The sequence below is a fragment of the Numenius arquata genome, unplaced genomic scaffold (genome assembly GCF_964106895.1).
Source record: "Numenius arquata unplaced genomic scaffold, bNumArq3.hap1.1 HAP1_SCAFFOLD_1624, whole genome shotgun sequence".
NCBI classification, from domain to species: Eukaryota; Metazoa; Chordata; class Aves; order Charadriiformes; family Scolopacidae; genus Numenius; species Numenius arquata.
In genome coordinates this window covers 1-14,135 of record NW_027415217.1, presented here as the reverse complement: position 1 = coordinate 14,135, position 14,135 = coordinate 1, and the positions used below count along the sequence as shown (strand labels likewise).

General features: G+C 62.2%; 1 protein-coding gene across 1 annotated transcript; it reads left to right on the top strand.

The window, feature by feature from the left end:
- Positions 1-570: 570 nt before the first annotated feature.
- LOC141478522 (phosphoenolpyruvate carboxykinase [GTP], mitochondrial-like) lies at positions 571-11,628 on the top strand. Its single transcript, XM_074167560.1, has 7 exons — positions 571-610; positions 1,632-1,819; positions 3,679-3,841; positions 5,080-5,298; positions 5,390-5,527; positions 5,613-5,708; positions 11,171-11,628. The coding sequence occupies exons 1-7, from the start codon at positions 571-573 to the stop codon at positions 11,626-11,628; spliced, it is 1,302 nt and encodes a 433-aa protein (XP_074023661.1).
- The last annotated feature ends 2,507 nt before the right edge of the window (positions 11,629-14,135 follow it).

The window sequence follows — 14,135 nt, the reverse complement described above, 5'->3', positions numbered from 1 at the left end:
TAAGCCACGCCCCCTTGCGACCACGCCCACCCTGACCACGCCCCCTTAACCATGCTGCCCCCCCCCCATGGCCCCATAGAACCTATGCCCCATTAAGCCTCCGTGAAGCCACGCCCCTCCGTGGCCTTGGCCACGCCCCCTGGCTCGTCCCCACTAAGCCACGCCCCCTTTCGGCCACGCCCACCCTGACCACGCCCCCTTAACCATGGCGCCCCCCCCCCCCCAAGGATAGTCTCATAGAACCCACACCCCATTAAGCCTCCGTGAAGCCACGCCCCTCCGTGGCCTTGGCCACGCCCCCTGGCGTGTCCCCACTAAACCACGCCCCCTTTCGACCACGCCCACCCTGGCCACGCCCACCCTTAACCATGCTGCCCCCCCCCATGGCCCCATAGAACCTATGCCCCATTAAGCCTCCGTGAAGCCACGCCCCTCCGTGGCCTTGGCCACGCCCCCTGGCGTGTCCCCACTAAGCCACGCCCCCTTTCGACCACGCCCACCCTGGCCACGCCCCCCCTTAACCATGCCCCCCCCCCCTCCCTGGGGGTGGCCCCATAGAATCCACGCTCCATGAAGCCACGCCCCCCCGTGGCCTTGGCCACGCCCCCTGGTGAGTCCCCATTAAGCCCCGCCCCCCTCTGTGGCCACGCCCCCTCCCCCCTGGCTGTGGCCCTCCCCAAAGCCCCTCATTAGCCACGGGGCTCCTTAATTAGCTCCCCCCCCCCCCAGCCCGTCGTTAACCATGTGACCCCTTAATTAGGCCCTCCTACCCCCTCCCCCACTCATTAATTAGCCATTCCCCCCTTAATTAGTCTTCTCCCCCCCCCCTTCCCAAGCCCCTCGGTGGTCACTAGCCCCGTGGCTATCTAATTATCATTACACCTCCCCCCTTAATTAGTCATTCTCCCCCCTTAATTAGTCATTCTCCCCCCTTAATTAGTCATTCTCCCCCCTTAATTAGCCTCTCCCTCCCCTCCCCGAGCCCCTCGGTGGCCACTAGCCCTGTGGCTACCTTGTGGCTACCTAATTATCTTGTCTCCCCCACCCCTTAATTAGTTCTGTGATCCCTTAATTAGCTCTGTGACAGCTTAATTAGCCATTCTTTTGCCTTAATTACTCTCTCCCCCCCTCCCCGAGCCCCTCAGTGGCCACTAGCCCTGTGGCTACCATGTGGCTACCCAATTATCATTACACCCCCGCCGTAGTTAGCCTCTTGTCCCCCCTTAATTAGCTCTTCTCCCCTTTAATTAGCCCTGTGACCCCTTAATTACTCTCCCCCCTCCCTTCTTCAAGCCCCTGGGTGGCCACTAGCCCCGTGGCTACCTTGTGGCTACCTAATTATCATTACACCCCCCGCCTTAGTTACCTCTTGTCCCCACTTAATTAGCCTTTCTCCGCCTTAATTAGTCCTGTGACCCCTTAATTAGCCATTCCGTTCCCTTAATTACTCTTCTTCCTCCTTCTCCGAGCTCCTCGGTGGCCGCTAGCCCCGTGGCTACCTTGCGGCTACCTAATTATCTCGCCTGTCCCGCTTCTTAATTAGGCACGGGAGCCCTTAACGAGTCTCTCCCCCCTCCCCCGCCCCTTAATGAGTCACGTGACTCCCCTAATTAACTTCTCTCTTTCCTCAGAGCCCCTCGTTAGCCACTGGCCCTGCGACCCGGCCCGTACTTTGGTAGCCCACGAGCCCGACCGGCGCCGCATCGTCTCCTTCGGCAGCGGCTACGGGGGCAACTCCCTCCTGGGCAAGAAATGCTTCGCCCTTCGCATCGCCTCCCGACTGGCCCGCGACCAGGGCTGGCTGGCCGAGCACATGCTGGTGGGCTACCGAGTTGAAGGGGCTAGTAGCCACCTGGGGTTTGGGGGCCCAAAAAGGGGACTGAGAGGGATTTTGGGGCGTTTTAGGTGTTTTTAGGGTGGTTTTTGGGGGTGCATCGCTCCCCTGGTAGCCCGTGACCAGGGGTAGGTGGCCGAGCACATGCTGGTGGGCTACCGAGTTGATGGGGCTAGTAGCCACGTGGGGTTTGGGGGTCCAAAAAGGGGACTGAGAGGGATTTTGGGGCGTTTTAGGGGTTTTGGGGGGGTTCTGGGGTGATTTTTGGGGGTGCATGGCTCCCCTGGTAGCCCGTGACCAGGGGTAGGTGGCCCAGCACCTGCTGGTGGGCTACCGACTTGAGGGGGCTAGTAGCCACCTGGGCTTTGGGGGGTCCAAAAAGGGGACTGAGAGGGATTTTGGGGCGTTTTAGGTGTTTTTAGGGTGGTTTTTGGGGGTGCATCGCCTTCCAGGTGGCCCGTGACCAGGGCTAGGTGGCCCAGCACCTGGTGGTGGGCTACCAAGTTGAAGGGGCTAGTAGCCACCTGGGGTTTGGGGGCCCAAAAAGGGGACTGAGAGGGATTTTGGGGCATTTTAGGGGTTTTGGGGGGGGTTTGGGGTTGGTTTTGGGGGTGCATCGCCTCCCGACTGGCCCGTGACCAGGGCTAGGTGGCCCAGCACCTGGTGGTGGGCTACCGAGTTGAAGGGGCTAGTAGCCACCTGCGGTTTGGGGGTCCAAAGAGGGGATCGAAGGGGATTTTGGGGCATTTTAGGGGGTTTTTGGGGTGGTTTTGGGGGTGCATCGCCTCCCAGGTGGCCCGTGACCAGGGCTAGGTGGCCCAGCACCTGGTGGTGGGCTACCAAGTTGAAGGGGCTAGTAGCCACCTGGGGTTTGGGGGTCCAAAGAGGGGATTGAGGGGGATTTTGGGGCATTTTGGGGGTTTTGAGGGGGTTTTGGGGTGGTTTTGGAGGGTTTTGGGATTTCTCGGCCCAGCACTTGCTGGTTGGCTACCAAGTTGGGGGGGCTGGTAGCCACGTGGTTTTTTGGGGGGGTTCGGAGGGGTTTTGGGGGTTTTTTTTTGGGGGGGATCTTGATGGGTTGTCCCCCCCCCATGTCCCCAAGTCCCCTGACCCCCACCTTGTCCCCTGCCCCACATCGTCCCCACCCTGCCCCACAGATCCTGGTGGCCCCTGTGGCCAACGTCCTTGGTGGCCCCAAGACCTTTGGGTTCTCCAACCCTTGGTGGCCCCCGTGACCCATGTCCTTGATGTCCCCAAGCTCCGTGACCCCTAACTTGTCCCCCCCTGACCCCCACCTTGTCCCCTGCCCCACATTGTCCCCCCCCTGCCCCACAGATCCTGCTGGCCCCCGTGGCCCACATCCTTGGTGGCCCCAAGACCTTTGGGTTCTCCAACCCTTGGTGGCCCCCGTGACCCATGTCCTTGATGTCCCCAAGCTCCGTGACCCCCACCTTGTCCCCCCTGACCCCCACCTTGTTCCCTGCCCCACATCGTCCCCACCCTGCCCCACAGATCCTGGTGGCCCCCATGGCCCACGTCCTTGGTGGCCCCAAGACCTTTGGGTTCTCCAACCCTTGGTGGCCCCCGTGACCCATGTCCTTGATGTCCCCAAGCCCCTTGACCCCCACCTTGTCCCCCCGACCCACATCGTCCCCCTGCCCCACATCGTCCCCCCCCTGCCCCACAGATCCTGCTGGCCCCCGTGGCCCACATCCTTGGTGGCCCCAAGACCTTTGGGTTCTCCAACCCTTGGTGGCCCCCGTGACCCATGTCCTTGATGTCCCCAAGCTCCGTGACCCCTAACTTGTCCCCCTGACCCCCAACTTGTCCCCCCCGCCCCACAGATCTTGGGGGTGACGGACCCCGCGGGGACCAAGCGTTACGTGGCGGCCGCCTTCCCCAGCGCCTGCGGGAAGACCAACTTGGCCATGATGACCCCGGCCTTGCCCGGGTGGCGCGTCCAGTGCGTGGGCGATGACATCGCCTGGATGAAGTTCGATGACGAAGGTGACACGGTTGTCCCCTCCTCCCCCACCCTGGGGTGGCCTCCGGGGGGAGGGATGGTGGCCCTAAGGCTGAGGTTCCTTTGGGGGGGTTCTTTGGGGGGGTTGGTGGCGGTGGGTTGGGTGGTGTGGGACGTGGGGTGGGGTCTCCTGGGGGTGGTGGCCCTGGCGGCCCACATCCTTGGTGGCCACAGGACTCTTGTGGTCTCCTGGCCATGGTGGCCACAACGTTCTTGGGTTCTCCTGGCCCTGGTGGCCCCGGTGGGCCGTGGGTTGGTTGATGTGGACGTGGGGTGGGGTCTCCTGCCTTTGGTGGCCCTGGTGGCCCACATCCTTGGTGGCCACAGGACTCTTGTGGTCTCTTGGCCGTGGTGGCCACAACGTTCTTGGGTTCTTCTGGCCCTGGTGGCCCCGGTGGGCCGTGGGTTGGTTGATGTGGACGTGGGGTGGGGTCTCCTGCCTTTGGTGGCCCTGGCGGCCCACGTCCTTGGTGGCCACAGGACTCTTGTGGTCTCTTGGCCATGGTGGCCACAACGTTCTTGGGTTCTCCTGGCCCTGGTGGCCCCGGTGGGCCGTGGGTTGGTTGATGTGGACGTGGGGTGGGGTCTCCTGGGGGTGTTGGCCCTGGTGGCCCACGTCCTTGGTGGCCACAGGACTCTTGTGGTCTCCTGGCCATGGTGGCCACAACGTTCTTGGGTTCTCCTGGCCCTGGTGGCCCCGGTGGGCCGTGGGTTGGTTGATGTGGACGTGGGGTGGGGTCTCCTGGCTTTGGTGGCCCTGGTGGCCCACGTCCTTGGTGGCCACAGGACTCTTGTGGTCTCCTGGCCATGGTGGCTACAGGACGCTTGGGTTCTTCTGGCCCTGGTGGCCCCGGTGGGCTGTGGGTTGGGTGGTGTGGGATGTGGGGTGGGGTCTCCTGCCTTTGGTGGCCCTGGTGGCCCACGTCCTTGGTGGCCACAGGACGCTTGTGGTCTCCTGGCCATGGTGGCCACAACGTTCTTGGGTTCTCCTGGCCCTGGTGGCCCCGGTGGGCCGTGGGTTGGTTGATGTGGACGTGGGGTGGGGTCTCCTGCCTTTGGTGGCCCTGGTGGCCCACGTCCTTGGTGGCCGCAACACTCTTGGGTTCTCCTGGTGGTGGTGGCCCCAACGTCCCACCCCCTTGGTGGCCCGCTTCCTCCCTCTCCTTGCCCCCTTTGACCTCCGGTTGTGTGTCCCGTCCCCCCGCCTTGTTCTCCCTCCCAGGTCGCCTTCGGGCCATCAACCCCGAGAGCGGGTTCTTCGGGGTGGCCCCGGGGACATCGGAGAAGACCAACCCCATGGCCATGGCCACCATCAGGGCCAACACCATCTTCACCAACGTCGGCCAATCCAGCGACGGCGGCGTTTACTGGGAAGGCATCGACCAATCCCTGCCTCCAGGAACCACCTTTACTTCCTGGTTGGGTCAACCTTGGACGCCCGGTCAGTTTTCACCGCCCCACATTTTTCCCCCCCCCCCCCGCCCCACATCCCGCCCCATAACCTTCTGAAGAACATCTCCCCCGGCTTTTAGGTGACCCCCAACCTTGCGCCCATCCCAATTCCCGTTTCTGCGCCCCCGCCCGCCAGTGTCCCATCATGGATCCCGACTGGGAAGATCCTCGAGGGGTTCCCATCGACGCCATCATCTTCGGAGGTCGTCGGCCCCACGGTGAGTCCTTTCTGCCCCATAACTTTCTGCCCCACATCTTCTTGGTGGGGTGGAGACTTCCATCCTGACGTCATCTCCTTTCCAGGCGTCCCGTTGGTCTACGAGGCCTTCGACTGGCGCCACGGGGTCTTCGTGGGCAGCGCCATGAGGAGCGAGGCCACCGCCGCCGCCGAGCATAAAGGTCAGCTGCCCCACAAGTAGCCCCATAAGTAGCCCCACAAGTAGGCCCGTCCCTCAACCGACCCCCTTGGTGGCCCCACACACGGCCACCACCGACCACCTCTCCGGCTTCCTGGTGGCCACCGTTGGGTCGGTCGTGGTGGGATGGGGTTGCGCGTTGGGGGTGTCTATGTGGGGCCAGACCCATAAGTGAGGCCTGTCAGACCCATAACTACGTGCTACCAGCCCCATAACCACGTTTCTCTGCCCCATAACTACGTCCCACCAACCCGTAACTCCATCCGCTCTACCTTGGTGTCCCACCGGCCCCATAACCGTGTTCCTCTGCCCCATAACCACGTCCCACCAGCCCACTGCCCCATAACTCTACCTTCTATGGTCCCACCAGCCCCGTAACCACGTCCCACCACCCCACCAGCCCCATAACTACCTCCTACCACCCCATAACTCCATCTCCTCCACCCTCCTGTCCCACCAGCCCCATAACCACATCCCACCACCCCATAACCACGTCCCACCACCCCATAACTCCACCTTCTATGGTCCCACCACCCCATAACTATGTCCCACCACCCCATAACTCCACCTTCTATGGTCCCACCACCCCTGTAACCACGTCCCACCACCCCACCAGCCCCATAACTCCATCTCCTCCACCCTCCTGTCCCACCAGCCCTGTAACCATGTCCCACCACCCCGTAACCACGTCCCACCACCCCATAACTCCACCTTCTGTGGTCCCACCACTCCATAACCATGTCCCACCACCCCACCAGCCCCATAACTACTTCCTACCACCCCATAACTCCATCTCCTCCACCCTCCTGTCCCACCAGCCCCATAACCACCTCCCACCACCCCGTAACTCCACCTTCTATGGTCCCACCACCCCATAACCATGGCCCACCACCCCATAACTCCACCTTCTGTGGTCCCACCACCCCATAACCACGGCCCACCACCCCATAACCCCACCTTCTCTGGTCCCACCAGCCCCATAACCACATCCAACCACCCCATAACTACGTCCCACCACCCCATAACCCCACCTTCTATGGTTCCACCAGCCCCATAACCACCTCACACCACCCCATAACTCCACCTTCTATGATCCTACCACCCCATAACCACGTCTCACCAGCCCCATAACTACCTCCTACCACCCCATAACTCCACCTTCTCTGGTCCCACCACCCCATAACTCCACCTTCTCTGGTCCCACCACCCCCGTAACCACGTCCCACCACCCCACCAGCCCCATAACTATGTCCTACCACCCCATAACTCCATCTCCTCCACCCTCCTGTCCCACCAGCCCCATAACCACATCCAACTACCCCATAACCACGTCCCACCACCCCATAACTCCACCTTCTCTGGTCCCACCAGCCCCATAACCACGTCCCACCACCCCACCAGCCCCATAACCACGTCCCACCACCCCATAACCATGTCCCACCACCCCATAACTCCACCTTCTATGGTCCCACCACCCCATAACCACCTCCCACCACCCCACCAGCCCCATAACCACCTCCCACCACCCCATAACTCCACCTTCTATGGTCCCACCACCCCATAACCACCTCCCACCACCCCACCAGCCCCATAACCACCTCCCACCACCCCATAACTCCACCTTCTATGGTCCCACCACCCCATAACCACCTCCCACCACCCCATAACTCCACCTTCTATGGTCCCACCACCCCATAACCACCTCCCACCACCCCACCAGCCCCATAACCACCTCCTACCACCCCATAACTCCACCTTCTCTGGTCCCACCACCCCATAACCACGTCCCACCACCCCACCAGCCCCATAACTACCTCCCACCACCCCATAACTCCACCTTCTCTGGTCCCACCACCCCATAACTCCACCTTCTCTGGTCCCACCAGCCCCGTAACCACGTCCCACCACCCCACCAGCCCCATAACTACTTCCTACCACCCCATAACTCCATCTCCTCCACCCTCCTGTCCCACCAGCCCCATAACCACATCCAACTACCCCATAACCACGTCCCACCAGCCCATAACTCCACCTTCTATGGTCCCACCACCCCACCAGCCCCATAACTCCATCTCCTCCACCCTCCTGTCCCACCAGCCCCATAACCACCTCCCACCACCCCGTAACTCCACCTTCTATGGTCCCACCAGCCCCATAACCACATCCAACCACCCCATAACCACGTCCCACCACCCCATAACTCCACCTTCTATGGTCCCACCACTCCATAACCACATCCCACCACCCCATAACTCCACCTTCTATGGTCCCACCAGCCCCATAACCACGTCCCACCACCCCATAACTCCACCTTCTATGGTCCTACCACCCCATAACCACGTCTCACCAGCCCCATAACTACCTCCTACCACCCCATAACTCCACCTTCTCTGGTCCCACCACCCCCATAACCACGTCCCACCACCCCACCAGCCCCATAACTCCATCTCCTCCACCCTCCTGTCCCACCAGCCCCATAACCACGTCCCACCACCCCATAACCCCACCTTCTATGGTCCCACCAGCCCCATAACCACATCCAACCACCCCATAACCACGTCCCACCACCCCATAACTCCACCTTCTATGGTCCCACCACTCCATAACCACATCCCACCACCCCACCAGCCCCATAACCACATCCAACCACCCCATAACCACGTCCCACCACCCCGTAACTCCACCTTCTATGGTCCCACCACCCCCGTAACCACGTCCCACCACCCCACCAGCCCCATAACTACGTCCTACCACCCCATAACTCCATCTCCTCCACCCTCCTGTCCCACCAGCCCCGTAACCACGTCCCACCAGCCCCATAACCACGTCCCACCACCCCATAACTCCACCTTCTCTGGTCCCACCAGCCCCATAACCACGTCCCACCACCCCATAACTCCACCTTCTCTGGTCCCACCACCCCATAACTACGTCTCACCACCCCGTAACTCCACCTTCTATGGTCCCACCACCCCATAACTACGTCTCACCACCCCGTAACTCCACCTTCTATGGTCCCACCACTCCATAACCACATCCCACCACCCCACCAGCCCCATAACTACGTCCCACCACCCCATAACTCCACCTTCTATGGTCCCACCACCCCATAACTCCACCTTCTCTGGTCCCACCAGCCCCGTAACCACGTCCCACCACCCCACCAGCCCCATAACTCCATCTCCTCCACCCTCCTGTCCCACCAGCCCCGTAACCACGTCCCACCAGCCCCATAACCACGTCCCACCACCCCGTAACTCCACCTTCTATGGTCCCACCACTCCATAACCACATCCCACCACCCCACCAGCCCCATAACTACGTCCCACCACCCCATAACCCCACCTTCTATGGTCCCACCAGCCCCATAACCACGTCCCACCACCCCATAACCACGTCCCACCACCCCATAACTCCACCTTCTCTGGTCCCACCACTCCATAACCACATCCCACCACCCCACCAGCCCCATAACTACGTCCCACCACCCCATAACTCCACCTTCTATGGTCCCACCACCCCATAACCACGTCCCACCACCCCACCAGCCCCAGAACTACCTCCTACCACCCCATAACTCCATCTCCTCCACCCTCCTGTCCCACCAGCCCCATAACCACGTCCCACCACCCCGTAACCCCACCTTCTCTGGTCCCACCAGCCCCATAACCACATCCAACCACCCCATAACCACGTCCCACCACCCCATAACCCCACCTTCTCTGGTCCCACCACCCCCGTAACCACGTCCCACCACCCCACCAGCCCCATAACTCCATCTCCTCCACCCTCCTGTCCCACCAGCCCCATAACCACGTCCCACCACCCCGTAACTCCACCTTCTATGGTCCCACCACTCCATAACCACATCCCACCACCCCACCAGCCCCATAACTACGTCCTACCACCCCATAACTCCATCTCCTCCACCCTCCTGTCCCACCAGCCCCATAACCACGTCCCACCACCCCGTAACTCCACCTTCTCTGGTTCCACCAGCCCCATAACCACATCCAACCACCCCATAACCACGTCTCACCACCCCATAACTCCACCTTCTATGGTCCCACCAGCCCCGTAACCACGTCCCACCACCCCACCAGCCCCATAACTACGTCCTACCACCCCGTAACTCCACCTTCTGTGGTCCCACCACCCCATAACCATGTCCCACCACCCCATAACTCCACCTTCTGTGGTCCCACCACTCCATAACCACATCCCACCACCCCACCAGCCCCATAACTACGTCCTACCACCCCGTAACTCCACCTCCTATGGTCCCACCACCCCATAACCACGTCCCACCACCCCGTAACTCCACCTTCTCTGGTCCCACCACCCCCGTAACCACGTCCCACCACCCCACCAGCCCCATAACTATGTCCTACCACCCCATAACTCCATCTCCTCCACCCTCCTGTCCCACCAGCCCCATAACCACGTCCCACCACCCCGTAACTCCACCTTCTCTGGTTCCACCAGCCCCATAACCACATCCAACCACCCCATAACCACGTCTCACCACCCCATAACTCCACCTTCTATGGTCCCACCAGCCCCGTAACCACGTCCCACCACCCCACCAGCCCCATAACTACGTCCTACCACCCCGTAACTCCACCTTCTGTGGTCCCACCACCCCATAACCATCTCCCACCACCCCATAACTCCACCTTCTATGGTTCCACCACTCCATAACCACCTCCCACCACCCCACCAGCCCCATAACTACGTCCCACCACCCCGTAACTCCACCTTCTGTGGTCCCACCACTCCATAACCACATCCCACCACCCCACCAGCCCCATAACTACCTCCCACCACCCCATAACTCCACCTTCTATGGTCCCACCACCCCATAACTCCACTTTCTCTGGTCCCACCACCCCCGTAACCACGTCCCACCACCCCACCAGCCCCATAACTATGTCCTACCACCCCATAACTCCATCTCCTCCACCCTCCTGTCCCACCAGCCCCATAACTACGTCCCACCACCCCATAACCCCACCTTCTATGGTCCCACCAGCCCCATAACCACGTCCCACCACCCCATAACTCCGCCTTCTATGGTCCCACCACCCCATAACCACCTCCCACCACCCCATAACTCCACCTTCTATGGTCCCACCACCCCCGTAACCACGTCCCACCACCCCACCAGCCCCATAACTCCATCTCCTCCACCCTCCTGTCCCACCAGCCCCATAACCACGTCCCACCACCCCATAACTCCACCTTCTATGGTCCCACCACCCCATAACTACGTCCCAGCACCCCATAACTCCACCTTCTCTGGTCCCACCACCCCATAACCACGTCTCACCACCCCATAACTCCACCTTCTATGGTCCCACCAGCCCCATAACCACGTCCCACCACCCCGTAACTCCACCTTCTCCGGTCCCACCAGCCCCATAACCACCTTCTCCTCCCCTCCAGGTCGCCGCCTGATGCACGACCCCTTCGCCATGCGTCCTTTCTTCGGTTACAACGCCGGCCACTACCTCGCCCACTGGTTGTCCCTTGGCCACCGACGGGGTCTCCGTTTGCCCCGTATCTTCCACGTCAACTGGTTCCTTCGCGATCCCTCTTCCGGTGACTTCCTTTGGCCGGGTTTCGGTCACAACGCCCGGGTCTTGGCTTGGATCTGCGGGAGGGTGGCCGGTGAAGATAGCGCGGTGGCCACCCCGGTTGGTTTGGTGCCCAGAGAAGAAGCTTTGGATCTCGGGGGGCTTCCCGGAGTCTCCTACCAGAAGCTCTTCGCCATCTCCAAGAGTTTCTGGGAACAGGAGCTGAAGGAGTTGAGGAGCTACTACCTGGAGAACTTCGGAGAAGATCTACCCAAGGACATCATGGAGGAGCTGGAGGCCTTGGAGCGACGGGTCAAGAAGATGTGAGGTCACCGGCCCGGTGGCCACCGTGGGGGGGGGGGAAGAGCTGGTGGCCTCCGACGCTGGTGGAACACCATGGGGGGTGGTGGCCATCGACGTTGGTTGAACATCATCATCATCTTTGGTTGACCGCCGTGGGGGCTGGTGGCCACCATCCTCCGTTGACCATTATGTGCTCCATCTTGGCCACCATCCTTGGTTGACGGCTGTGGGGCTGGTGGCCACCATCCTTGGTTGATGGCCACCATCCTTGGTTGACGGCCGTGGGGCTGGTGGCCACCATCCTTGGTTGATGGCCACCATCCTTGGTTGACGGCCGTGGGGCTGGTGGCCACCATTCTTGGTTGACGGCCACCATCCTTGGTTGACGGCCGTGGGGCTGGTGGCCACCATCCTTGGTTGATGGCCACCACCCTTGGTTGACGGCCGTGGGGCTGGTGGCCACCATCCTTGGTTGATGGCCACCATCCTTGGTTGACGGCCGTGGGGCTGGTGGCCACCATCCTTGGTTGATGGCCACCACCCTTGGTTGACCGCTGTGGGGCTGGTGGCCACCATCCTCGGTTGACCATTATGTGCTCCATCTTGGCCACCATCTCGACCTGGTGGCCACCACCCTTGGTTGACCGCCGTGGGGCTGGTGGCCACCATCCTTGGTTGATGGCCACCACCCTTGGTTGACGGCCGTGGGGCTGGTGGCCACCACCCTTGGTTGACCATTATGTGCTCCATCTTGGCCACCATCTCGACCTGGTGGCCACCACCCTTGGTTGACTGCCATGGGGGCTGGTGGCCACCATCCTCGGTTGACCATTATGTGCTCCGTTTTGGCCACCATCTCGACCTGGTGGCCACCACCCTTGGTTGACGGCCGTGGGGCTGGTGGCCACCATCCTTGGTTGATGGCCACCATCCTTGGTTGACGGCCGTGGGGCTGGTGGCCACCACCCTTGGTTGACGGCCGTGGGGCTGGTGGCCACCATCCTCGGTTGACCATTATGTGCTCCATCTTGGCCACCATCCTTGGTTGACCGCCGTGGGGCTGGTGGCCACCATCCTCGGTTGACCATTATGTGCTCCATCTTGGCCACCATCTCGACCTGGTGGCCACCATCTCAACCTGGTGGCCACCACCCTTGGTTGACGGCTGTGGGGCTGGTGGCCACCATCCTTGGTTGACCATTATGTGCTCCATCTTGGCCACCATCTCAACCTGGTGGCCACCGTCCTTGGTTGACGGCCGTGGGGCTGGTGGCCACCATCCTTGGTTGATGGCCACCATCCTTGGTTGACCGCCGTGGGGCTGGTGGCCACCGTCCTTGGTTGACCATTATGTGCTCCATCTTGGCCACCATCTCGACCTGGTGGCCACCATCCTTGGTTGACCGCCGTGGGGCTGGTGGCCACCATCCTCGGTTGACGGCCACCATCCTTGGTTGACCACCGTGTGCTCCATCTTGGCTACCATCTCGACCTGGTGGCCACCGTCCCGACTTGGTGGCCCCCATCTTGAATTGGTGGCCACCATCCTCACCGGGTGGCCACCCCCACGACCTGGTGGCCACCGTCCCCACCTGGTGGCCTCTATCCTCATGTTGTGGCCACCGTCCCCACGTGGTAGCCACCCCCACCACCTTGGTGGCCACCACCCCACCTTGGTGGCCACCCCTACGACCTGGTGGCCACCACCCCACCTTGGTGGCCACCGTCCCAAGTTGGTAGCCACCCCCACCACCTTGGTGGCCACTGTCCCAAGTTGGTGGCCACCCCCACCACCTTGGTGGCCACCACCCCACCTTGGTGGCCACCGTCCCAGCTTGCTGGCCACCATGCCAAGTTGGTGGCCCCCCCCCCCCACCACCTGCTGGCCGCCATCTTGAATTGGTGGCCGCCATCTTGAATTGGTGGCCACCGTCCCCACTTGGTGGCCACCCCCCCCCCCCCCCATTGGCCACCGCCCCGTGGCCCCTCCCCCTTCCCCCCCCCCGATGGACCAATCAGCGACGGCCCCGCCCCTCCACCCCCCCCCCCCATTCTCCCCCCTCATTGGCTGCCGGGGAGGGGGCGGGGCCTGCGGGGACCAATAAAGGATGGAACGTTGGGTGGGGTCACGTGACGTCATTTTGGGGGGGGTGGGGGGGTCACGTGATGTCATTGGGGGGGCCAAGGGTCACGTGGGGGGGGGGGGGTTGGGGGTCGAGTGACGTCACCGGCGCTCCCGCCTCCTCATTGGAGGGCCGGGTGGTGACGTCAGGGGGTCACGTGATGCCCGTGGGGGGGAGGTGTGACGTCATGGGGGGGTGTGGCGTCGTGGGGGGGGGGTGGAATGTCAGTGCCTCCTCCGCCCCCCCCCCCGGAGCCAATCAGCGCCTCCCCTACCCCCCCGCAGCCAATCAGCGCCTCCCCTACCCCCCCGCAGCCAATCAGCGCTTCCTCCGCCCCCCCCGCAGCCCAATCAGCGCCTCCCCTACCCCCCCCGCAGCCAATCAGCGCCCGCCCTTCTCCCCTCGCCC